We start from the raw sequence: 26,258 nt of genomic DNA, 5'->3' as shown, positions 1-26,258 counted from the left end.
GCACCCAGGAGCCCCTAGGGCCCAACCGCCCCTCCTCAGGGATTCCTGGCATCCCCATTTCCCAGCTGGGCCCATCTCAGCTTGGAGAGCAGGGTTTTATACTGCTCTTATAGCCCCGTCGAGGGCTCCGCAGCAGGGCCCCACTCCCTACAGCACGGGGCACAGCTCGGCTCCCTCTGCCTGAGCCCACCTCGCTTCCCAGTTCCGGCTCAGCGCCACGTAGCATCACTCCCGTTGCCATGGCAACCGGACGCGGCGGCGTCGTTTCCCGTAGCGACGACGGCGGCCGCCCCGGATCAAATTGCGCGTTGCTGCGGCCGCCAGGGGGCAGCAGTGGGACAAGGAGAGGGTACGGAGTGCGGAGGGGTCGGATGGGTGAGGGGGATCGAATGGGGAGGGAGTGCAGGGGATCCATATCGGGGGTCCGGGTAGGGGTGTATGGGGGCAGATATAGGGCTTCAGGGCGCAGACGGGATGCATGGGTGCAGGGGGCAGATAGGGGATGCAGTGGGGGCAAGATAGGAGGACACAGGGAGCATATCAGGGAGCCCGTGTGGCTTAGGGGGCATACAGGGAAATGCAAAGTGTGCAGGGACAGATAAGGAAGTGCTGATGTGGGGGTCGAAGTGGTGCAGAGGGGAGATGGAGACCAGGAGATAGGACAGGAAGATGGAGATGGATTGGGTCACAATGTATATGGTGGCAGACGGGTGCAGATGTTGCAGAATGCAGATGGGGAGAACAGGGAGCAGATGGGAGCACAGATAGATGAAGGGGTGCTGAGGTGATGGCAGGGTGGAGGGGGGTCAAAGAGAGCCTAAGGGGAAGAGAAGATCTGGGTAGGTGCTGGATAGGGGGCAGAGATGAAATGAAGCTGAACGCAAAGGTGCAGTGAAGAAGTGTGGGTGCATAGGAGGAGTGGGGGAGAGGGCTGTGGGGATCAGGAATGGGAGTACCTCGTGTGTGGGGGATGCAATAGGCTGGAGGGCACTGGCATGGGGATGGGATTGCACTTCAGTGAGGCAAGGCCAACCCTTGGAACATCAGTGGCCCAAGCAACAAGCTGCCAAAAGCAGTTCTGGAATTGGGTGAAAGCAGATGAAGGAATGGAGGGGACCTTCATGTCCCCATCAGGAACACCTGGACAACCCCTCATGGTGTAGCACGACACAGAGCAGGGCTGCTGGATCTAGGGCAGAGGCAGGGAGGAGATGCAGCTTTAATGGCATTTGTCAGTGTTTACACCGTGAGTCATCTGAGTGAGCAGCTGTAAATCAGCACCCCAACCCCTCCTGCAGCCGCGACCCCTCCAGAGTTCCCCAGCACTGGATGAGTGCCTGGCTCCTGCAAAAACAATCTCATAAATAACAGCAGCAAAACAACCCCTCCTGCAGCCACCAAGTCCCTGTGTGTGGCAGGCGCGGGACAGACGCCTCCCATCCATCACTTTAATGGTTGTACTCTGGAAATTAAAGCTGTCACAGCCCATCAAGGTGAACGTTTTAAGCTTGTCACATCCCTCCAGCTCCCCTCCTCCTTCCTGGTGCTCCCTGTTCTCCCGTCTTTTCTTTCCCTCTCTACCCCACACCTTTGGACAGGGTGCCCAGGATGCCTGGCACCCAGGGAGAGCTGCTGAGCTGCCAGCAGCCACTGAGGGTCACTGTGCCCCCACACAGCACAACTGCCCACTCCTGCACTCCTCTTACCCTTCCCTCTGTCCCCAGCCCCTGGTTCTCCACCTGTGTTGCTGTCACAGCATCTCCTAAGGAAGCACTGACAGGTATATAGGGGAAGGATTATGTATATACATGTATACACACACACTCCTATATATAGGGTCTGCCAGAACCCTTTAGCATCCCAAGGAAAAGGGAAGCCCTGCTTGCTTATGTGTCATGGCTTAACCCATGGCTCCTAGGGAGGCAGTAGAGGGTGGCTGTTGTCATCCCATTACCATGAGCTGATCCAAGCCTAGACAGAACAAGCACAGTCCTCAGAGAATCATAGAATGGGGCTGAGAGTGGATCAGACATCACCATGGGACAAGTACGGTGCCACACAGGGAGGCTGGGTGTCTAGAGAGCTGCTGGTGCCACTGCTGCCCTGCCTACAGGCAGCCCAGCAGAGCACAGACCACAGTGGAGAAGCAACAGGCATGCATGCTGTACACCATCCTTCCCTACCACCCAGGGGAAGGGTAGAATGGAAGGGGGGTCATGGCCCTGCCATCAGGAAGGGGCAGTTTGCAGCTAAAGAAGACCCTGGCACTGTTCCCAAGCAAGACACTGACAGGGCAGCACAGGGGCAGGAGAAGCAGTGCTCCACCCCCTAAGGAAAAGCAGAGGCATCCGGACAACAGCTTTATAGGGGAGGGATGTGGGGAAACCCCCAAATACACACAGGAATAATTACACATTAAATAGACTCCAAACACACATAAGTTAAAGGGAGGGCAGGCTCCTCTCAGCCCCGTGCTGTACATGGGCACAGTCTGCCAGCCAAGAGGCCTCCAACTCCTCAGCCTGGACCCTCTTCACAACACAGAGCCCATCTTCCTCTCTGCAGTGCCCATCTCATCGTCCTCCTCTTCCTCATCCTCCTCTCCCCCTGAACAGGAAGAGTCGGGGCCGTAGCCCAGCTCAGCGCTGCGGCGCAGGAAGCCCGATCCGGGGCTGCACCCCACAAACTCGGGGCTGTCACCAGCCTGTCCCTGGGGCTGGCTGGGCAGCAGGCTCTCATCAGCTTTGCCAAGCCCCCGTGGCTTCTCGGGCTCCACTGCCATCCCCTGCTCCTTGGCTTTGCGGCTCCGCTTCCACTTCATGCGGCGATTCTGGAACCAGATCTTCACCTGCTCAGGAGGGAGCAGCCATCACACCACAGCCATGGGTACCCATCAGCACTCCTCCCGCCCCAACCCATACCCACTCACCCCATAGCCTTCCCTGCATCGAAGCACCCCTGGACTGCCCTTGCTGTAGCATCCTGCAGTGCTTTTGCTCTGGAAGGTCCCAGGGGCTGTCCCTGTCCCACACTGGCATGGAGGGGTAGGAGACAGAGGGGACCAAGTCCTCAGAATGTCACCACATGTGTACAGGGACATTAAAAGAGGTCTTTTAACCCCACGAGAAGCCCTCACCCACAGTGCAGGGAGAGATGAGGAGAGACTCCGCAATGCAATGGTGGGTGGAACGAGGTTTCTGGGGTGGCCTTAGCAAGGGAAGGGCCTGGATCTCATCGGGCAGCTCTGCCCAGGAAGGGGGTGCCAGTGGGGCTGCTGGCAGCCAAGGGAGGGACATCAGCACTGCCCTGACTTCCCATCCCACATCCCCAGCAGTCCTCTGCCCCCATCCCGAGGTACCTGCGTCTCAGTGAGCATCAGCGACGTGGCCACCTCAAAGCGCTTGGGCCTGGACAGATACTTGTTGAGCTTGAACTGGTTCTCCAGCTCCAGCAGCTGCTGGCTGGTGAAGGCGGTGCGGGGCCGGCGGCACTTCCCCATCAAGGCAGACTGCGGGGTGGCTGCGGGGCACACGCACACACAGGGTCAGGAGACAGCAGGGAACAGCCCTCTGCCTGCCCTCCTCCATCGCCTCCCACCCAACTATGGCTTTATTGCCGCCAAGATATGTTATCAGCCCTTGGTGTGCAAGCAGGATCAGTCCCGTGGCTGAAATTAACGCTGCTTTTTATTGCAGGGACGCACAGGTGTCTGCCCAACCGCCGAGGGTTCCCTCACCGGGCTGCTATCATCACCGGCCCGGAGCAGGAGGAACAAAGAGGCCTTTGAGCAGCCTGCGTGGGGTGGCTCTGCGCCGTGTTTGATCCCTGCTTATCTCCTGTCTGCTCGCTTTGTTGTCCCCAGCGCGTTCAGCTTTACTGCTTCTCCCAGCACCGCAGCAGCAACCAAACACACAGGTTTGCAGCTGGGAGTAAAGGGCTGGAGAGGCACAGAGAGACCCTCACCACATCCCACACTCCAGCTGCAGAGTCCCACTGCTCCCCAGCTCGTCTGAGCAGGGAATTGCTCCCCAGCCAGAACATATGGAAGACAGAGTGTGTGGTGTGAGATGGAGCCCCACAGTCATGCCTCACTTGGGGACAGCACAGGGCAGGGCTGTCGGAGGGGCTCGCCCTCATTGCAGGGCACAGTGCACCCACCAACGTTATCTCCCACAGATTCCAGCTTTGATCCAGACCTGCCCATCTCAGAGTGCCCCCCGAGCCCTGCACAAACACGGTGGTGACGCATAGCGCAGGAATTTATGAAGGGGCATTAACCGAGCGCCATCTGGGTTTGATCCTGGGTACCTGGGCACAGGGTGGGACGGGTCAAACAAGCAGAGCCGGGGCTCATAAACACCAGTGGAATGTAACCCAAATGACTGGCTGCTGGAATATGGTCCCTCTGTCTGTCACTCCACCTTAGCGTCTCCAGTCCATGCTCTGCACAATGGTGACCATCACAGACTGTAACATCCCTAGAAGTCCATGCTGCCTCCTACCCCACTCACTGCTGGCAAAACCAAACCCAACCCAACCCTAAAATCCCTCTGTTGTTGACATGCACTCCAAGCCACCAACCAGCCCACAACTCAGCCCACTCTGGGATGTCCTCCACAGGGAACAGACAGCATCCTCCAGGTCTCTGCCAGCCGAGCTGTGAATATCTCCAACCCCACCACCATCCCATAGGAAAAGGAACACTTCAGGGAGGCTCTCCCCTAAAAAGACCAACAACTGCCTCAGCATCACACATTTGCTTGAAAAGGGATTCTCTCTGCCCAGACATCTCCCCGAGGATCAGAGATTGCCTCAGTCCCCCTTCAGCTTGGCTGGATCAGAATCCACTGATGGGTGTCCAGCATCTGGCTGCAACACCAGTGAAGAAATTGATTGCCCTGGAGCAACGTCCCCAAGCCCAGTTCTGTGAGATAGCTACCTCCTGGCTAGTTAGATAAAGCTTATAAAGAATTATTGGTTTATTTGTTACGGTTCTATCTACCTGATAACAAAGCTAATCCAAGGTTGCTATTAACCCACTTGGTTTTAATTTGTTTTGTTTAGCTATACCTCACTTAGCTTTGTGGGCTGGCAGATAAAGGAGAGGAAATGAGCACCAGCCAGCATCGGAGGTGTTCCTCCAGATGTCAGGGCTGGGAGGACAGGTGGTCCCACCAGTGTCACAGCCATTGCCAGCAGCTCTGCCTGCTTTCTGTGGGACAGCATAAGGGCACATCCCAAACCTGCTGCTCCCTGTTTCCCCATTGCTGACACAAGAGCCTTGAGTGGAGCAGAGCCCACAGCCCCATTATGCAGTCTGTCCCCAGGCACGCACCCAAGCACCAGTCCCAGCAGGCAGCCCTATGCTCTTCCTGCATCTCCCATCCTGTAGCTGTGCATCACTGCACTCTGCTCCTACAAATCTCTGCCAGAGCAGCTGTCTGCTCTCTGCTCCCACTACTCTGCAAGCTAGGGCAAATAACGCACAGCTTCCATTGATGCATGCAGCACACCAGCACCTAAAGCTCCCTCTGTGCAGTTTGGGGGGATGGACAGGAAGCCACAGGGGGTCTGAGCCCTGGGGACAGGGACCCAGGCTGGCAGCAGAGGATCCAAGACCTTCTTGCTCCTGCATGCAGAGCTTTCCACCAGCATCTCACTCCGCATTGCAGTAGTAGAGGCCCCTGCAACAGTGGCTGGTAGGGAAGGCACCACAGATACAACAGCAGGAGTGCTTCTCTGAGTAGCCACATGCAGGGACCAACTGCCTCGAGCCACCTACCCAGTGCCTTGCACCCCAACCCCACAACACATGCAGATGAGAGCGGAGCAAGCACATGCAATGCATCCCACAGCTGCTCCAGCTTAGAGGCTGTCCTGCTCCTTCTCCAGGGACCAAACCACATCATGCCTGTACAACACCTCCATGTGCAGACAAAGGAGGAAACCATTCATGGTTCAGGCCTGGAATCTCCTAAGAACACAGAACAAAGTGAGCTCCCTTGGAGTACCCCAAAACAAGCCCAAGGAGGCTTCCAGATGGGTCTCTCCCAGGTGTCTGCCCACTTCTACCCAGAGAGATACACATGGCCACAAGCAGCAGCATGGAAATCTGTGCTCAGCCTCTGGAAGCATCAGCCAGGCAGTACATCTGTCCATCCATGGGCTGAGTGCTTGGGCAGGACCCAGGAACAGGAGAAGACATGCTGGAAAGAGACCTTTTGAAACTTGCAGCAAGCCCTTAAGAGCTGGAGAAAACCTTGAGATCTCAAATGATTCCAATGGAATGGGACAAGGAGAAGATGAATGAGCTAGTAGAGAATGAGGGCCAGGCTCTGGCCACAGTGCCTATATGGCAGAAAGAACAGGACACAGGAACCAAGGGGGCAGGATGCCCAGAACCCCAGGATGAGCACAGGTCCCAAGTCAGGAGCAATGTCTATGAGGAGGCACAGGCATGTAGACTGGCTGCAGACTCAGTGCTTCATCTGTCTCCTACCGGGAGGCTTCAGCTCCTAATCTGCATCCAGCCTTGGTCTCCATGCTCTGACAGAGGGGCTGCTTGGAAGGAATTCAGAAGAAACCCTGAAAGCACTCAGGATGGAAACTGCCCACGTTATCCCAGGCAGAAGCTGAGCTCAGAGTGCAGGGACAGTGTGGGAACCTACTCTGGTGAAACACAGCCATACATGAAATTATGTGGATGCTGAGATGCACCAATTTGGACTCTGCAGAGGAGCAGGAAGGTGCAGGAAGGTGAAGGTGCTTCACCCAGCAATGACAGATTATTTTTCCTTCTGTCACTGACACTCCTAGGGGATGCAGCCCATAGAACCAAAGGCACAGCTTTGCTCTCCTCAGTGTCACGACCACTTCAGAGTCTGCCCCATCCCACAGCCTGGGGATGGGGCAGAACCTGGGGCAGAACGTGGGGCAAGGGAGAACCACTGCAGGAAGGGAACAGTCTTTTTCCCTTCAATCTGATGTAACTTGAGGAAGCAGCAAAGAATGGGTCGATTCATAATATTTCTCCACTTTTGTGCTATTATTCACCCAGCCAGCTTATTAATTAACAGACTTATCTGAACATACTTTTTTTTTTTTTTTTTTTTTTTTTTTTCTCATTCTTTTTTCCCTGTCTGTAAACGGCTCCCAGGTTTTTAAGAACCTGACAACCCCCCCGCCTTTCTGTTGGCAGCCCACTGCCAAGTGTCCCCTTGCGCCATCTGGGTGTCCGGGCCCCCACTCACCCAGCGCAGGGCAGCACCGGATGACCCCGCTGTGGTGCCAATGACAGAACCCCTCTTTGCCGAGGGACAGAGCACGGAGCGACTTCCAGTGCTGCCCAGGCTCGCTCCGGCCGCTTCCAGCCGCTCATCCCTCCCTACCACTATCGCACCAGAAAGCGGGGCTTCGTTCCCAACCACTCCGGGTGGCATTTATTCGTTTCGAGGTGCAGGCTGGTCTCCCCGCTTTCGTCTTTTCGTTTCCATCTCGCAGCGGCGGAGCCCAACGAGCCCGCGGCTGTCGGATGGCGGCCCGGAAGCCCCCCTCCGAAGCTCCCCTAAGAACTGCCGCGCTCTGCGGGCATCGGGACCGGCACGGTCCCGGGGCTAGGACTGGTGCTCCCGATCCACGCCGGTGTGTCCCCGAGGAACCTCAGCCCCCGGCCCCGTCCCGCCCGACGGGAGGATCTCTCCCCACTCCCGGCTCACTCACCGTGGAAGTCGGAGAGCCTCGGCACCAGCATCCCAGCTCGGATCCACTGCTCTAGCGGGAAGGAACTGGTAACTGCCGCCTTCAGGTGATCGGCGCCGGGCGGCGGCAGCTGTGGGAAGGCGGTGTAGGCGAAAGCGGGGTGCTGGCCCCCCAGGGCCGGCAGCGGGTACACGGCAGGCGGGTAGAGGGCCGGCAGGGTGCCCAGCCCGGGGCCGGGGAGGTGCAGCAAGCCGGGTTTGGGGACGAAGCCGGCCGGGCCGAGGGGGGCGGCAGCCTGGGGAGCTCGAGGTGACGGGGTGTCGGTGCGGCCGGCGGGGCCGGGGCTGCCTGCGGGGCTGAGCCCCGGAGGAGAGGCGCTCCGCGGCGGCTCCTCAGCCAGGAGCGCCTCGATGCGGAAGTTTTGGGACTTCTCCATGGATTTGTGCATGGCCCGGCCGGCCCCCCCCCGGGGAAACACAGCGTGCCTCCTCCCGCCGCTCTGCTGCCAGGGCAGCGCCCGGCCGGGCAGCCCCGGACCACCCCGGCACCGGCGGGCATTCACTCGCGGGGTCCCGCCGCGCCGCGCTCCGCGGGGCTGCCCTCAGGGGCAGCCCTCCTCTCCGCTCCTCCTCCCGGGCACTCGCTTGCCCGCCGCCGACGGGGGGGTTTTAACCCCCCCCTCCACCTGCCCCAGCTCCCTATTGGCTCCCCGCCGGCCCCCCCCGTCGGCCCGGCCTCCCTCCCCCGGCTTCCGCAGCCCCTCGGCACACCCCGGGGCCCGATCCTGCTCTTCACACCTCGTGCCGTTCCACTTTACACCTCTTTGACACAAGGACATCAGCGGACCCGAGCTGGCTGCACACAGAGGCCACCGACCAGCATCATCTCTCTGCCCAAGAAGCCCATGGAGCAGGCGCCCATGGGCAGATTTTTATTTATTTGCCCAGTTTGGTCTTCTCCGGATGAAGGCACCAGAGACAAGCGGAGAAGAAAACCTTGGATGCTCTTGTACAGGTGGGTGAGCAGGAGCAGAACTGGCCCAGACCCACTGGCTCTGGCCTTTGGGGAGAGGCAGAACATCTGTGAGCAGATCTGTGCCTGTCTATCCCTGGGTCCCACCCTTATACCTGGGTCCCACCCTTTTGCATCAAACCCATACAGTAGGACAAGCTTGTGTCCAGCCAAGGGTCCATTGGAAGATAGAAGAGGCGGCTGCTATAGCCCAACTTAAATATTCTAACAGCTAAAGGGAGCTCCCATCTCTGTGTTTCTTTCCCCTTCACCTTTTTTTCTGCTGAATCCCCTGAGATTTTAGAGCAAGAGATGGGCCTGCACCCCTGCATCCTGTGTCTAAGGCTCCATAGAGCAGGAAGACAGGGGCACAAGGGACTTCCCCCACCCTCCTCTGCTCAGCAGCCCCAAGGGTTTCTCTTCTTGAGCCCCTCCTGCCTGGAATGGAGCCCACTGAGCTCCCTGCACCCACACCACCAAGGTCCAAAGGTCCCATGATGGATGGGACAACTTCCTCCTTCTGTTGCACAAGATCACTCCATACCCAAATTCCTATATGGGAACAGCTACACAACATCCATTCCCAGGAGGGCACCCAGCACACGGGGAGGAGAGCAGAGCCAGGAGAGCCCAGCAGAAGGGGCGGGATGCAGGCAGTGATAGATGCTGGGGTGCTGATGAGTTCACAGTCTTTAGGGGCATTAATCAGATCAGAGCTGGATTAAGGTGTCCGAGCTCTGATTAGCTTCATTTCCCGCATCAGGAAGGAGGGAACTCGCTTCCCCATTCATCAGCTCCTCTGGTGACAGCTCACCTGGTTGCTAACTAGATCTGAGGATTGCAATAAGAGAACGAAAGCTGTGGCTTGGCCCTTTACCTCTGCCCCATGCCCTCCCTATGCAGGAGGGTCTTCACACAGGAGCCGTGGCAGCCTGAGCACCAAGCTCAGGTCACAGACCCCAGGATCTCAGCCACAAACATCTTGACCTCACGCTCTGTGTGTAGGGAGCTGCAGAGGAGCACTGCCAGAGGAAATGGCCCCAGTTCAGAAGATCATCTCCATGCAACTTCCTCCTGAGAGAGGTCAAGCAGCAAAACAAAAACTAGAAGAGCAAACATCCATATGGACACCCAGCTCTGGTGCTCATGAGCATTAAAATCTGTAGGAACCCACAATGTTGCATAGAGCAGCTCACATCCAACCATCTATCATCAGTGCTGTAGCTCTCAGAAGCAAGCCACGGGGGCCAGGGGAGCATCTAGGAGCGTAGTTCAGTTTTACAGCCCTGCCATTTCCTTGCCATCACCTTGGGCAGCAACATAACACCCCTCTGCAAGATCAAAGCCAAGGGAGCCGAGGAAAATCCACAACCTGATAAAGAACTGCCAGCGAAGACCACACTCCCACTTTCCCAGGATCAAGTCTATCCCAGACACCAGGCACAGACAAGACTGTGTCTCAATTTGCACCTAACCTGCTGTTTTGGTTAGCCATAGACCACCAAGCCCTGCTGACAGAGTTGTGTGGTTGACTGGGTTGCCCTTGGTTTCATGGGAGCCCCAGCCATCAACTACTGCCCCTATCTCTGGGCTCTGGGAAGCTGCAGGAGGCCGATGGGGAATGTAAACAAACCGCCATCCCCGCAGTGATTTGTGACAAAATGAACAGACCAGAAGTCACCTGTGGGTGGCCTAGGCATGTTAACCAAGGGGATAGTAGCTTTTAATCAATTCTGCAGCAGTGGGAGCCCTAGCATGGGCAGCTCAGGGTCCCCAGCAGCTTGGTAGCTGTCTCCCAGGATTTGGCTTCTAGGAGGAAGGCTTTGTATCTAAGAGCCTGGCATCATTCAGGAAGGTGGGAAGTATCCTGTCAGCTCCAGGATCCTTTGCTTTGATCCTGTGGGGCTGGAGCTGCTCACTCGGAGGGAAGGGAACCAGGGCTGGGCTGAGGGTGCAGCACACTGTGACCCCCCAGCACAGCCTCATCTCCTCCCCTCTAATGGGCTTTCCATGGAGTCAGCTCCTAACCTGCTCCCAGGGTGACTGGATAAATCAGCTGCTCCTCCCAGGACCTTGGGCTCTAATTAATGTCAGCTCATTAACGAGATAACAGCCATTTATTACCTTGTCTCGCTGGCTGCTGATTAACCCTTCCCCAAAGCAGGGGGTGGCAATGGCACGGGGCAGGGACAGCAGGGACGGGTGATGTCTCTGCAATGACGCCCAGGGCACCTATTGAGGGGGGACAGATGAAAGGATGGGCAAGGAGGACCTTTCCAGGTCTGCAGAAGTGGCTGAGTGAGGAATGGATGGGACAAAGTGGTGTGGCAGGGGGTCCGCAGATTAAAGCTGCCAAGCACCTGGGTTGTCACCATCCCTGTGCCTCAGTGTCCCCAAGTGGCCTCAGAGAAGAGCACAGCCAAGACCCAGCACTCAGCCACGCGGTCCCAAAGTCTGGCCTGGCAGAGCAGTGAGGCGGGGGTATCTGCCCCAGGGAGCTGGGAGCCATCTCTGCCCTTGACCTGTGTCTGGGCAGGAGCAAGGTGCTGAGGTACAGCACCTTCTTGCAGCAGCATGCTGCTGGGATAATGCTCCCTTACATCAATCATGCTGCTCGGTGGCTCCCTATTAGCGGGAACAGTGGCTGGTTAATCAGGCTGAGGGCTTCGGCTCGTTAAGCTGACACCTCTGTTGTGAGAGTGAGCCATGGGGGCGCACAAGGTGCCACTTATTTATTTTCTTCTTTCCCAGGGAATATATTAAACAAATTAAATTCCTGGAGTGTTGGCTCAGCACAGATCGCTCTGCGCCTGTTCCCAGCGCCAGCCCCCATTGCTGCTGCGGAGCCCCCTCTGCAATAAGACACAGCCCCTCTGTTCCCACATTGCCCACATTCTGTGCTGGGACTACTATGTGCACGGTCTCTGTGCCCAAACATCCCCTTCACCTTCTTCAGGATCAGTCACCTCCTCAAAATCCAATGCCCTGGAGGCTTCAGATGCCAATGCCTTACTGCTGGCTGCATTTCAGCCCTGCTCCAGCTCTCTTTGGGATGATGAGCATGGATGGGGGGCTTGGACCAAGATCATCATTTGATTACTTATTGAGCATTTGCAGCTCTACCCTCTGCCACCACCTTTGCCTTCCCCGTCCTCCCTGCAAAACCTCTGGCAGCCCACTCCATCCCACTTCATCTCATCCCATCTCATTGCATCCAACCCATCGCATCCATCCCATCCTATTGCATCCCATCTCAATGCAACCCACCTCATCCCACTATCCCCATCCCACCCCATCCCACTCCACCATGCCCATCCCTTCACAGACTCTGATCCCTTCCCCTCAGGTGCAGTCTGTCAGCACCTCCTCAGCTCAGGAGCAGTCCCACCCTTTGCTGGCGAGGAGGAGGTGGGGTGGCTCCCTAGAGGTTAGCAAAGGATTAGAAATAATTTAATTTACCTCCCTGTTTGGGCACATTTGATGAGCTGAAAGGCCCCTTGTCAAGCAGCAAATCCATCTTCCTCCAGCTTTACATCAAATTTCATTCACTAATTAGAAACTCCTGCCCCAGAGCGTGCTGTCTCCGCCCTGGCCACCCCTTCTCCCCACCAGCACCATTATGAAAATAAATCGTTCCATTAGGTGCATTGTTGTGGTGGTGGGGCCCAGTTATTAGAGCGGGAGGGAGGGCATGGGGTGATTTATTAAGGAAAGGGTCCTGATTAAAGCCTTCCTCATCCCGCATGCTCGCACAGTGTGTCCCGCTGTCCTGCGTACCCCACAGCCGTGGGGAAAAGGGCAGAGTGGCACGAACAGTGCTGCAGAGATCAGGGTCCTGCCCCTGCAGCTGCAGTGCTCCAAAAAGTCATTAAGAGAAATTAAGCTAATGGAAGTGAGATTGGAGGCTGGAGCAGACTGGAGCTGCAGCATCCGGTGGTGCTGGGGGGGGATGAACCCCTTCTTACCCTGAGATCCCCCTGCATGGGAACTCGGCCCCACTCTTGTCCCACAAGCAGAAGATGCTTGTGGGGTGCTCACTTCTTCCCTATGGCAATGGCTCCCGAACCCCACTGGGAGCCCAGTGCTGGGCTGGGATGGGAGCACGGCCGCAGCAGAAGGCTCTGGAGAGAGGGACAGACGGGAGGGCCGGGGAAGGGGCTGCCCCCCACTCTTGTTAACATCGTCTGGCCTTGTATCCTTTTCAAGGCTTTGAATAGGGGGTGGGACCTCTCCTCCCCTGATGTGGGGCCGGGAGGGGGTTAAGGTGCTCAGTCAGTGCTGGATGGGTGTGGAACGGCCGTGATGTCCCAGATGGCGACGTGTGGGGGGGGTTCCCCCACCGCCACATGCTCTTCCTCTCTCCCCCGCCCACAATTCATATGGTAATGTGGACAAATTGATGGGGAGACAGCCATTGTGGTACCCTCCCCGACCCGGCCCTTCTGCCGGCCACCCACCGGCATCCCCATCCATCACCAAGCAGCGGCATGGGATGGAACAGGGCACCAGTGGGACCCCACCACCAGAACTGGCATCGTTTTGTCCTCACTGTCCTTGCCATGGGGCTATATGCAGCTATGGAGGAGCACATGGGGCTTCAGGAGGAGAAATAATCCAAAATCCTATTTCTGGATCCCCTCCCTTCCCCTTGCTGCCATGATCTGGGACCCTCCCCACACTTCCCTGCTCCCACCCTATGGGAGGTGGGACCTCCTTAGGCAGCCCCCTGTACTCACAGCATCCTCTAAAGGGGCAAAGACCATTTCCACCATGCCCACCGATACCCATCTGGTTTGGCAATGCCCACAGAACCACAGGGCACAACAGGCACAGGAGGAGTCAGGCTCAGCACTGGGCTGGTGCTGAGATGGGGGGGAAAGCATGGCCAGGGTGTCTCCTCTGCCCCACAGCTCCCGCCTCAGGCTCCCGTCATGCAGCCCCTGATTGAAATCTCACTCCATAAAGCGCCTCTCCAAGGCCTGACCCCAGGGCCCTCCGGGGACCAATTTGTCCTTCCCTGTAATAAGAACCTAATTAAATTAGCCATGCTGCCTCATAGAGCCCTTAAATCAGACGTTGCCATTGGATTGCTGTACACTCACTGTGCTATGGGGTCTCGGGAAAAACCCTGCTCCAACTCCCCTATGGGATCGAGGCAGGGATATGCGGTGGATATGGGCAGGGGTGCACAGACAGACAGGTATGGGCAGGGCAGGAATGAGGAACTGCTGGGATGGTCCCCGCAGTGAGCACGGGGCATGGGGTGGGATGGAGAGGGGATCCCATCAGCTTAGGTGTACCCTACATAGAGCATCTCTCTCCCAGAGCTGCCAGCCCAACTCAGCATGCTTTGCTCACCCTGGGGGCTGCAGGCTGACCACATTGCACCCATCATGGGGCTGGCTCCCCCCACACCACAGCTCACAGTACCCTCCTGAAAGATGACAGATTTATTGGGCCATGTCCCCGACCAGGAAAGGTACATCCAGTGAAGAGACAAAAGTACACCTGCTGTCAGCTTGCTTCACCCTGGACAACAATCACAATCAAAACTGTGCTTTAAAATAATCTTTAAATAATTTCTGCTTTTCATTAAAAAAAAAAAAATAATAATAATCCCCCCTCCCAAATAAACCAGCTTGCCCAACCCTCCCGTTCCCCTCTTACCCTGCACGCGCCCATGGTGCCTCTCGGCTATGGTACATACAAAGAGCAGATAAATAAATAAAGAAAGATGTGTGACTGTGGCTGCGGCTCTGATGGGACCCCCCAGGCCTCCAGAGCGGGCAAGCAGCAATGAGATACCCTGAGGGTGTGGGGTGCTGGGGTGGGAGGGCAGCACCTGGGGGGTTTATAGCATTGGGTGCAAATGCAGGGATCTGGGGCTGAGCCTGGGGGAGGCGAGGAGGGAGATGCTTCCTCTGTGCTGCTCCTGCAGGGCTGCATCCCCGGGATGCAATCCCAGAGCAGCTCCCCCATGCTATTACACTGTCCCTGCAGTCAGGATGGCTGTGGTGCTGCCTTTGGGTCCTGTTTCCAAGCCTGCTGCCCTGGCAGCACCCACGCAACCAAGTCATGGGTCTTGTGCCACATCCACGCCATCCTTTCCATACAAGGCACTGGTTTGGGTGTGCCTCTCTGTTGGTCCCAGTACCCACATTCCCTTCCTTCCAGCTGCCACAATCCAGGGATGGGAATGGCATCACCCCACAAAGCACCCAGAGCTCCCTCCCCAAGCCTCCCCATAGAGCTGCAGCTACCAGGAGCCCTGGGTACAACCTCTGGTCCCCACTCCCCAGCCCTGCACACACACACGCACATCGCACGCACACACACAAATAGCAGCATGTGGATCCCACCAGCAAAGGGGCGAGGAGGGGATGTGCAGGGCGAAGCCCCCACAGCTTGGGTGTGGATGCAGCCCCCCCAGCCCAATGTGGGCACAGCTGGGGGTGGGTCACCGCACTGCCACCTCCTCTGCCGGCACACCCTCAGCTCTGGGCCTGGGGCACCCCCAGTGGGTGGAAGCTGTCGGGGGGGCAGCAGCATCCTGCCCAAGCGGTAGAGCAGCCCTGAGTACCAGTGCACACCGTCACCCTGCACCCCCGGTCCCCCTAGCAGGCTGTGGTAGAGCCGCAGTGGCCAGAACGCCATCTGTGCCAACTGCTGCTCCCGCACCAGGGCAAAGCATGAGGCCACCACGTCGTCCACCACCAGCGTTCCGTGTTGCGTCAGCGGGGCATAAGCCCCCACGTCCGTCCGACCCCGCACCCCCACCACTTCGGCGGGCTGCAGCCCCCCTGAGCCCACCGCCACCAGCACGAAGTGTCCAGGCTGCACATGGCTGGCGAAGGTGGGGCGGAATTGGGTGGCAGGTGTTGAGGCATTGTCTGCCACGAAGAGCAGGTGGGTGGGCGTCAGGGCCAGGCGCCGGGGTGGCTGCCGCGTCTCGATGACATGGAAGGTGGTGAGGGCACGCGGCTCCTTGTCCAGGAAGGCGACGAAGTTGCTGAAGGTGGGCCGACCTGCCCCGTCCATCGCCAGCACCCGCTGGCCTGGCCGCAGTGCCCACAGCGGAGTCCGGGCACCGTTCTCCAGCGTCGCCAGCGCCCGCCCAGGGAAGCAGCCGCCCGTCTTCGCGGCAGCCGAGTGCTCTGCACAGGGAGAGAGCAAAGGAGAGGGTTACCCGTCTTCAAGACCCCTAGCATCACCCCACAATGCATGGAGGCCCCGTGCTGCCCGGCAAGTATAACGCTGCCCCGGCATTGCCGATGCGCACAGCTCCCTGCACACAGCGCCACCTCTGCCACCGCGCTGCCAAGAGTACCGAGCTGTACCTGCCAGTGCCTGCGACCCACTGCAGCGCTGCTCTGCAAAGCAGGGCCCCCAAACCTGCTGGCACAGGGAGCGCCCAGGGCAAAGGGCAGCCCCGGGGCAAAGGGCAGCGTGAACACTCAAGGCAGCGGGGGAGGCACATAAAGCTGCAAGCCCTGCACTGTGTGCCCAGGGTGTGTGGGAACTGCCTTCCTGTCCCCTGCCTGCCTGGGTACCACTCAGGGATGCGGCGAGGAGCAGCGGTGGGGTGCAGCATCCAGCCCTACATATTGTCCCCATCCCACACTGCAGCCCCCTCCTCCTGCCTGCTGATCACTCCACCCTCCCTGCACCCCCTCTCTGAGCTGCAGGGAGGTGTCACAGCTCACAGCCAGGACAAGCCACCAGGCTGTCAGACAGGGAACACTGTCCAACCCAGTTAGAGAACGCTGGCTTTCCAAGGTGTGGTGTTCAGCCCCCGTAGCAGCCCTCTTTCCCAGTCCTCTCATGTTCTATGTGATATCCTCCCACCGCTGGGGCACCTTGCCCAGGATCCAGCCCCAACCCACTCTGCTCCCAACCTAACCCAGCAGTCTTCCCCCAAGATCGCACAGCCCCCAGCCCCCAGCCCCATGAAGAGAGTCACCCATCTGTGGGACAGAATCCTTTTATTGCTCAGATGAGGTGCAGTGTCTGCTCTGCGCCTGTTCCCAGCAAGGGATAAGTCCCCAGTCCTGCACCCCACATCCCCAGGCAGGGGCTGGCAGGAGAATGGGGGCACCTGACAGGAGCGGAGGCACAGGCACTGGGCACGGAGGGGTGCGCGGGTGCAGGGGGACCCAAAGGGACACAATACATACACCAGGCCACGTGGCCATCCGTACAAAAATAAAAGCCATTTACTACAAGGCAGCCCGGCTGCCCTCTGTACACAGCGCTGGGGGGTTGGGATCTGCACTGCACAGCCTCCGCCACACAGCCCCGGGGTTTCCTTGGCTTTAGGGATAAATACGGGGGATCCACATTCATGGGAGATTGCTGCTGTGAGCGATGAGGCTCCGACCTGCCCCCAAAAGCCCTCCAGGAGCTCGGGGCCCTGCTCGCGGCATCTGTCTTCCATCAGTCCGGGGGCACTCAGAGCCTCGGTCCTTTTCTAGGGGCACAGCCCCACTCCTCAGGCCAGCCCCCACGCACCGGGGTCACGGTCCTCGCTCCGGAGCCCGGCCCCGCTCCTGTGGCCAGCCCCACGGGGCACCCCGGGATGGGGGAACCCCGACGCTTCGCCCACGCTTCGTCCCTCTGCTGCGGGGCCGCGTCGCTCCCTCTCTGCGCCGCGGTCGCCCCACGTCCATGGCGGGCCGTCCTGGCATCGGGGATGGGATCAGCGCGGGGGGACCGGCTGCCGTCGGGGGGCGTCGGGCCGCTGGGCGCGGGCTAGGGCGGTAGGACAGGCACAGTGCGCTGGGAGCCCGGCTCCGCGGGTGTGCGCGGCCGTGGGCGCACCCGGCGCTGCGGCTGTCCCCACGCACGCGCAAGCCCACGAGCGGTGCGGAGCTCTCCCGACGCGTCCCGGCAGCCCGCATGGGTGCCCCGCGCCGTGCGTGGGCCGCTGCTGCCCTCTGCCGCACGCAGCCAGCGCGGCCGGGAGGGGCCGGGGGTTGTGCGGGACCCCGGGCACGGCTCCTGTCCCCGCGGCGGCTCACCCCACACCGTCATAGCCTGCAGAATCGCTTTTCGCGGCACCGCCCGAGAAGCGAGCAACGCCAGCGAGCACAGCGCTCAGTCCTGTTCCCAGTGTCCCGCAGCCCTCAGCATCCCTCCACAGCAGGGGCCTGATTGCAGGACACCTTTCCGGAGCGTCCTTGTCCCACAGTGGCCATGGGACAACCCAGGGTTGGCTGCTGCGGAGAGCAGGGCTGGATGGGGACTGAGGGATTGCAAGGGTATGGGAGGCAGCAATGATGGGTACGTGGGGAGAAAAGGGTGTGTAGGGTGAGAAAAGGGTGGAGAGAGTGGGCTCTGTCAGGGAATTTGCCCCATGGCACTGCTGAACGCAGAGCTGTGCCTCACACCCGGCCCCACTGCCTGGCACAGCAATCCCCTAGCAGCACCCCATCAGCCAGTCAGGCCCACAGCACGCTGCAGCATGGGGCCGTCCCCCAGCCCCGCTGTCTTCTCCATCCTTACCTGACTTGACGGAGCAGTGGATGTGCGCCTTGGACTCGTAGTAGACCCAGTCAAAGCCGGCCTCCACGGCCAGGCGGGCAAGCATGCCATACTTGTTGCGGTCCCTGTCTGATGTCGTGATGTCCACGGCTCGGCCCTCGTAGTGCAGCGACTCCTCTGAGTGGTGACCGTCCTCATCCCAGCCCTCTGTCACCCGCAGCTTCACCCCTGGCCACTGGTTCATGACAGAAATGGCCAGGGAGTTCAGGCGGTCCTTGCAGCGCTGCAGGGTGGGGGGCACAGTCAGTAAAGGGCTTTGGGGTGGGCTGTGCTTCCATCGCTGCCCCAGGGGCACGGCAGCCTCACAACCTCACCCATCCCCTGCCCACATGGGGTGAGCCCATTTCCACATGTCCCTTACACAAGGGCTGAGGAACAACAACAGGTCCTCAAAGACTCACAGCTGGTGGCCATAGGGGCCAGGCAAGCAAGCTGTCTGGCTTTGTCCTGTTTTTTTCTCACCCCAAAGCACCCCTCGGAGATGCAGCCCTGTCCACTTCCCCCAGCACAGCAGCTCCACTCGCAGCTGTGTCATGGTGGGGACCAAACCTGGTCCATCTCGGCAGGTACAGCCTGCGCTTTAGGTCCCTTCTCTGACTGTGAGAGGGATGGAGATCAGACGGAAAAGGTGCAGAGAATGTGATATGGATGGTACTGAGGTGCTTCTGGATAACACAGGGTGGGTGGGCTATGACTGCACAGTGAGGGCTATAGGAAAAAAAAAAAGGACCAGATGTGGTCCCATACAAGGTAAGTCCTGGGAAGCATTAAATGACACAACAGGATAGCAGGCTAAAAGCAGACTGTGGGGGATGCTTCATACAGTCACAGCCCGGTGCTGGATCTCCTGCTGCAGAATGTCACACTGGCAGCAATACACTGAGGTCATGAGAGCACCATGGAGAGTGTGAAGCAAGGCCACAGACCTGCTGCTGGGTGCCAAGCGGCTCAGAAAGGCCCTCACACTGCAGGAGCTGTCCCAGTAGATTTGCCCTCTCCCTGTTCCCCATCACCTGTCCCTATCCTGGGGTGCTGCTCCAGGGGAACTCCACTTGCTCTTGGCACGGTGTGAGCCTCAGGGAGGGCAGTGCCCGGCAGGCCTTTGCTCCATATGGGACAGGGGAGCGCCTCTACCCTCGTCTCGTGGCTCCCTGGGCGTGGGGAGATAAGGCAGGAAGGTGCTGGACAAACAGTGCCCAGGGGAGGGGAGGAGAAGGGAGGGGAGCGACTTTTGTCCTCAGCAAGCACCAGCGCGGTGCCACTCTGTGCAGACACGAGGACTCCAGGGACCCCAGTGAGAGGGTTCGGGGCAGTGCCCTGCCGAAGTGAGGAGGCCCTCTTGTCATACTGCGTTGCTCCACGTGTCCCCTCACCCCCTGCTTTGGGACCCTCTTGTCCCCCTCCACCTTCCCGGTGCTCCCTACAGGAGACGCATGCGCAGACCGAGACCCTCCAACTTCTGTCCCCCGCCGGGACGCCGCCTGCTACCATCCCAGGGACCAGCCACCTTGTCCCCAGCGGTGTCCCCGCAGCGCAGCACCAGGCTGGCGGCGTCCCCGAACCCCGAGCCGGGCGGCCCTGCCTGTGCCCTCGGTGGCCAGCAGGTGTCAGAGCGGGTAGGGAGTAGGAGGGGACCGGAGGGCCGCAGGTACCGGCGGCGAGGAGCGACGGGAGGTAACAAACAGGGAGAGAGAGGGAGAGCAGGTGGGATGTGCAAGGAGCGGGCAGGGACGGGCAAGACAAAAGAAGACTCTGGGAATGTCAGGCTGTGCTGAGCGGAGAGCTGCTCTCTGCCACCCAGCACTGGCTTCACTCCTTTCTCATGCCCAGACTGTGAGCAGGATAGCGTCCCGTAGCAGAAGTCAAACGTTTTGGAAAGGACTGGAGGAAGGACACAGCTCCGGGTCAGGGCAGAGCCATCGGAAAACCCGGGACACTGCTGCGCCCATCACCTCAGCACTGGGATGCAATGAGCCACAGCCGCCCCCGAGCACAGAGCACTGCCAGGAGAAGAACGGTCACCCTACATCTGCCCCCAGGTGAGGTTTATCCCAGAGAAAGCCAAAAGTCCCACCGTAAGCTCCACATGAGCAATTCATCACCTCTGCAAAGATGGTCTCCAACCATGAGGGACTGCGAGGGGTGATGGGGAGAGATGTGGGGTGGGGACACTGGTGGGAGCAGGGGGCTGGGGACATTCCTGGGCCAGGCTGCGGGGAGAGGTGAGGCGAGCTCTGCTTCCAGCCTTATCTCAGCACCTCCGAGTGGGACCAGCAAGAGCAAACACACTGGAATTCTTGAGGAAGATGAAACGATAAAGTAAAGGCAGGCAGAGAGCAGCTCTACCCACCCCCTTAAGCAGGCAGCATCTTCCGGCTGCCTGGGACACCCAGACCCTTGGACTTGGGGAAAGAAAACAGGTTTGAAGTGAGTCAACAGCAGTAAAAGCCAGGGCACTGGGGGAAGGGATGAGGAGTTGGGTCAATGGCTTTTCCCAGCCCATGGCAGGGCACGGTGCATGAGCTGTTACGTCTGGGAGCATCTCCCACAGCCAGGGGCACAGGATGAGCCCAGAGGGCCGTGGGATGGAAGTGAGCTACCAGAAGTCATGCCATCTCCTCAGCAATGGAGACAACCCTCAGGACACTGTGGTACCCGCAGTACCCTTAGGTCGCAACAACTGGCAGAGCTCACTGCTTCCTCAGCATCCTTGGGCACAAAGATGTTCTGCATCGGGGCTGCAGGCTCCAGGGATTAGCAACTTACAGGGGGGACTCAACCCTTCAGCTACATTCCCTGGTCTGAAAACATCCCTGTGCCATAGCCCATGCCCTTGAGGACCAGCCCTTGGGGCACACAGGGTAACAGAACTGTCAAGCCAGCAACCGCGCTATTCTCCTTGTCACCAGCACCTCGGGCAGAGTCCATGGCCAGAGCCCGGCTCAGCTGCTGCCACCGGGGCCATCCCGCTCACACGCCCATCCCCAGCCCTGGGGTGCAGCAGGCACCTGTCTGCTCCCCGCCTCCCCCAGCAGCTCGCTCGGGCTGTAACCCCTCACTGAGGCCGATGGCCGGGTTTCTTATAGCAAGGCCGTGTGGCTCCTTATCTGCATTCCTGAAACCCTCAGGCATTCTCCTGGCAATATTAAAACACAGAGTAACCTTCGTCCAGCATCACCCCCTCCACCCACTGCCGTCCTCTGTCCACCCCCCTCCTTCCCACTGGCTCAGAGCACTTTGAAGCTGAATGCAACAGCAGAACATTTGCAACAACAGGTTGTTCCCTTCTCCATACCCAGGAGGGGCAGCCCTATGCCAGGCACCCTTTACCGTCCTACTCTGAACACGAGGGAACCTCCTACTCTGAACACTGAGGTATAGCACGGGAGACAAGGACAGCGAGTGGGATAAACTTGCTGCTCTGCCCACCCGTCGCCAGCACGCTGGGCTCCACGAGCTTATGCTGTGACCCCCAGTACGCAGAGCAGAGGTGCACAAATAGGATAGGCACAGCGGAGCAGGGGACTGCCAACCCAGGGGACAGTGGGACTCGGTTCGGGGGGATAGCAGTGCAGCACGCGAGCAGCTCGGGGGTACCAGGCACACCTTGCGGTGTAGCAGCCGTGGGTGCTGCCACCTCGGGGTCCGGGGTGCTGCCGGCTCCGGCTCCGACGCGCCCAGCCCCACCGAAGGGGCAGAGCAGCGCGGCGAAGCAGGGAGATGGATGCCCGTGCGGCACCGGGATGCCCGGGGCAGGATGGGGCGGCCGCAGCGCCGGTCTCCGCCTCCCGCCCGAACGAACGGGCCGTGCCGGCAGTCCGGTGCCCGCAGGTACCCGGCGCGGGGGGAGAAGCGGGCGGCGGCGTGGCCGTACCTGGGTCATGAGCCGGTCGGCGCCGGTGTTCTCCTCGTCCTTGAAGATGATGTCGGGGTTGTAGTTGGGCGTGAGCTCCTTGAAGCGCTCAGAGTTCCGCGCGATCTTGCCCTCGTAGCGCCCGCTGGCCCCCAGCGTCTTCTCGGGCACGTTGGGGCTGAACTGCTTGTAGGCGAGCGGGATGAGCTTGCGGGGCGGCCGGCGGCGGCTGCCCACCACCCTGCCCGGCCCGCAGCCGCGCACGGCCGGCGCCAGCAGCAGCGCGCACCCGCTCAGCAGCAGCAGCAGCCGCGCCGGCTTCATGGCGCGCCCGGCGGCCCCGGGGCGGCCCGAAGGGGGACCGGCGGCTCCGGGGGCCCCGCTAGGCTCGGCCGCCGCTCCCGCCGCCCGCCCCGGGGCTCCCCATGCGGCGCGCAGGTGCCGCTGCGGGTGCGGGCGCGGCGGCTGCCCGGAGCGCTCCGGCTGCCCGGTGCGGCGGCCGTCCGCTGTCGTGCCGCTCTGAGCTGCCGTGCCCCGGCGGCGGCAATAAATAGCGAAGGGCCGTTTGTTTTGGCAGGAGAGCGGCCGCTTGCGGGGCGCGGGGCGCGGGGCTCGGCGCTGCCGGAGCCCCCCGCGGTTTGCGCCCTGGCGGTCAGCACTGCGGGGCCGGGGCCGGAGTCGGAGCCGGAGCCGGAGCCGCCGCTGCCTCCGCTCCCCGGGCAGGAGTGAGAGGGGAAATTGAAGAGATCCGGGACCGGGAACCGCCAGGACCGCACCCTGCCCGTGTCCCTGCCTCCCAGCGCCCTCCCTCCCTCGCCTCCTCCCCGCGGAACCTGCCCCGGGCCGCTCGCAGCCTCCTCCCACCGGCCGAGCCCCGCAGCCCACCCCGCCACCTGCCCCTCGGGGCCGCCCCCGCCGTCCGCCCGGCCCGACGCCCCTCGCCCCGGGACGCCCCCGGGCACGAGATGGCACCCCCGGGCTCCGGCCCCCGCCGCGCCGCCTGCTCGCCAGGGGCCCGGGCCTGCGGGCGGGGATCAAACAGAGCAGGGAGGCAGCTGGTTGAAATTTAACCACAATATTCTCGCTCCCCATTGTTTCCAGGGAGGCCCGATATTTCCACAACAGGATTATGGCATCTGATTAACTCGCTGAGACAACAATGAGGGGCTGGGATGGGCTTCCCCTTCTAGCTGCCAAAAGGGGAAAGTAAATACAACACCCTGATTTCAGGAGCGAGGGTTCGCGAGGCCCCCCTGGTTCTCCCCCAGCTGCATGCCAGGGAGGGGTCCGGCCACACTCTGCTTGCACCCCTGCAAGTTTCCTATGTCCTTCCCAGGTGAGGCAGTGCCTTGGGATGGCCCTATACACACCGCCTTGGCGGGGATGGCCCCTCACATCCCTTGGGTGGGCACACTGGAGGGCCAGGCTGGAATAGCTGCAGGTCTGCGCTGGGTGATGGAGACAGAGCCATCCAGGCATTTGGATGCAGCCAGCAGCACCCGTGCGTTTGGGATGCTGCTAGCCAGCAGCTCCAGAGGACTGTTTCCTTTGCAGGATATACAGGCAGAGCAAAGTTGCCGAGAGGTGTCTGCATCAGGGTCAGAGCTTGCACGAAGCCCTGCCACAACCTGGGATGCGTGGTGTCCTGCTGCTCCCATATGTGATGGAGCAAGAAGCAATACCTACGGTCCCCAGCCCTAACACTTGCACATCTCGGTTGACTCTTCCAGAAGAGCATCCTACAGGAGTCAGCAGGAAGAGCAGAGAGCTGTCACAGCATCTCTCCTTGTGCCTTCCTCTGGGGCTGCAGGAAGGGCACAGCTCACCATACATCGCAGGCACAGGAGGAGCAGAGCCTGAGCTAAGGTTGAAGGCTGCTCTGCACTCCTGCTGGAGGGGCGGTCCCAGCTCCCTGCCTCTCTAATCCAAAGCCAGACTCTGCAGCATGTGTATTACATGTGCCTGTCCCCTGTCCAGCTCCAGACTGGCAGCAGCCTGGTTCTGCCCTCACTGGAACAAAATCCATATCCCCTGGAGACCCAGAGCTGCAAACAGGGAACTGACTTTGGTTGTGACTGTGGCACCAGTGGTCCCAGCACCCTGCATCAGCTCTGAGCACGGAAAGAAGTGACAGGCTTCTGCCCCTGGATGCAGAGCCTGCTGTATGTCCATGCAGCATGGCCCAACTCCTGCACGGGAAGTGGGACATGGGAGAGTTACCTGCTCATTAGCACTGCCTGGATATGAAGAGCAGCCCACCAGGAAGCACCCCAGGAGTGGGGTGGGACACTGCTGAGCTCTCCACAACCTCTTCCAGTGGGACTGACATCAACTGGGCTCAGCACTGACCACAGCATCCATATCCCAGTGCCAGCCTGTATACCTGCCGGCACATGGGGCAGGACCCCAGGTGTGGCTGGGCAGCCAGTGTAGGGGACTGTCTGCCCAGAGACTGGTGGAAAAGGGCGTTTGCAGCTGCAGCACTGGGGCATGGAGAGGAATTACCTTCCAGCATCTCCTGCAGCCGCCAGCTACTCTTAGGCACTTTCAGGACCAACCCCACACAGTCCTCCTGGCTGTGTCCTCACCTCGCTCTAGTCCCCCTTTCCTCCACTCTCTGGCTTCACCCCCTCAACCAATGGCACTGCAGCCTCCAGCCATCAGCATCCTGTGGATACCAAGCTGGTACCAGGCTGGCACTGGGCTGGCACCAGGCCCCGCAGGGCTGCCCGGAGCAGAGCACAGTGCAGAGCAAGCAGGCGGCGGAGCCGGGAGATGCAGTCTAGGTGGTGCTATTTCTCTATTTTTGCACTGGTTGGGTTTGGGATTTTCCTCTCCCTATTCGCTGCCTTGGTCGTCTTCTTCTCCTATCTCTTTTTTTTTTTTTTTTTCTTTTCCTTTTCTAAAAATACTTGACAGCGATTGAAAGGTCCCTTTAATCGAGGCCACAGAGCCCTTATTAAGGGCACGGGTCGGGGTGCTGGGCCGTGCCCGGCATAACGGCTTCATTAAACCCTGCGAAAACTAATATTTATGGAATCAAATTTATGGAGGCCGAGGCCGAACTTGTGGCCTTTAATGTGTGTCGGAAGCTCAAATCCAGCCGGCTCCAGGGAGGAGGGGGTGGGGACAGGGAAGGAGACCCCAGCGGGCCAGGCTGGGACAATGCGAGGTGACACTCCCCGCAGCTGGCATCAACCTGGGCCGGGAAGGCACCTTGTCCCCATTCTGGAGCCATGGGGCTGGGGGTATTGGCAGAGCTCTTTTTCCCACTGACAATTCTGATCTGCTTTCATCTCTGCTCCTGCAGCCCATCCTTCCCATGCCCTGGGACAGGATGTGTTTCAGCAGCAGGTCCTTGCCTGCAGCTCATGCCCTCCAAGCAGTGCTGACCCATGTTGGAGATGGGGCACAGCCCCAGCTCTTTCACCCAGGAGAAAGCAATGTGGTTGGGAAAGCCCAGAGAGCCCCAGAGCCCCCGTTGCCCTACAGCCCACAGGCGCCTGTTCCAAAGGCTCCTGGGTTGTACTCAGACAGGAGAAGGCAGGACACAAGGGTATAGGCACACGATCCCCACTCCATGGCTTCCCCTTCCCATCACCCACTCTACCCCGCATGCTGCTCCCTTGGAGAGGAAGTATAAAAACCTCTCGCCCTGGGACTGGCCAGCCATGGCCCTGCAAAGGCCCTTTCATTCCCCTTCTACAGACACAGGGGCTGCTCCGGATGTTTTTGTTTCCCCCTTGCTGCCCTTGAGAGAAAGCAGTGAGCCTGCGGCCAGCCCAGCCCTGGGGAGCCAGGGGCAGGCAGGGGCACGGGACCCTGCTGCTATTTTAGGAGCTGGATTGGGTATGGGAGTGGCTTCCCAGCTTCAAAGGGAAGCACGTGGAGACAAGAGCTGGGAGAGGAGAGGAAGGGTTAATGCATACACGGAGGGATGAATGGATGGATGGACGGATGGACGGATGGACTGAAGGATAGAGGGAGGGAAGGAGGGAAGGAGGGATGATCGAGGGATGCAAGGAAAGATGAAGGAAAGAATGGATGGAAGGAGGAATGGATGATGAAGAGATGGAGGGAAGGATGGAGGGAAGAATGGATGGAAGGATGGATGGATGGATGGATGGATGGATGGATGGATGGATGGATGGATGGA

The 26,258-nt window shown here is 59.8% G+C and overlaps 2 protein-coding genes across 2 annotated transcripts; both read right to left on the bottom strand.

The window, feature by feature from the left end:
* Positions 1-2,347: 2,347 nt before the first annotated feature.
* LOC122190564 (motor neuron and pancreas homeobox protein 1-like) lies at positions 2,348-8,146 on the bottom strand. The gene is made up of 3 exons (XM_042890606.1): positions 7,720-8,146; positions 3,359-3,519; positions 2,348-2,848 (listed from the first exon to the last, which is right to left on the bottom strand). The coding sequence occupies exons 1-3, from the start codon at positions 8,144-8,146 to the stop codon at positions 2,534-2,536; spliced, it is 903 nt and encodes a 300-aa protein (XP_042746540.1). The 3' UTR covers positions 2,348-2,533.
* Positions 8,147-15,126: 6,980 nt separating this feature from the next.
* IHH (Indian hedgehog signaling molecule) lies at positions 15,127-22,426 on the bottom strand. The gene is given in 4 exon segments (XM_042890573.1): positions 15,127-15,248; positions 15,250-15,863; positions 18,211-18,472; positions 22,124-22,426. Coding segments are annotated over 4 exon segments (1,227 nt in total). The 3' UTR covers positions 15,127-15,200.
* Positions 22,427-26,258: the final 3,832 nt, after the last annotated feature.

The sequence above is a fragment of the Lagopus leucura genome, unplaced genomic scaffold (genome assembly GCF_019238085.1).
Source record: "Lagopus leucura isolate 7727_CA_CO unplaced genomic scaffold, USGS_WTPT01 Super-Scaffold_100266, whole genome shotgun sequence".
Lineage (NCBI taxonomy): Eukaryota > Metazoa > Chordata > Aves > Galliformes > Phasianidae > Lagopus > Lagopus leucura.
Note: the sequence above shows the minus strand (reverse complement) of the source record. Positions and strands in the feature narration are given on the sequence as shown.

Bases quoted from the DNA above. Each gene is read 5' to 3' on its own strand.
- LOC122190564 (XM_042890606.1), bottom strand. From the start codon at position 8,146: ATGCACAAATCCATGGAGAAGTCCCAAAACTTCCGCATCGAGGCGCTC. The intron at 3,520-7,719 runs GTGAGTGAGCCG...TGTGCCCCGCAG, and splicing joins GAGGCTCTCCGACTTCCACG to CCACCCCGCAGTCTGCCTTG. The intron at 2,849-3,358 runs GTACCTCGGGAT...CCTCCTGAGCAG, and splicing joins TGATGCTCACTGAGACGCAG to GTGAAGATCTGGTTCCAGAA.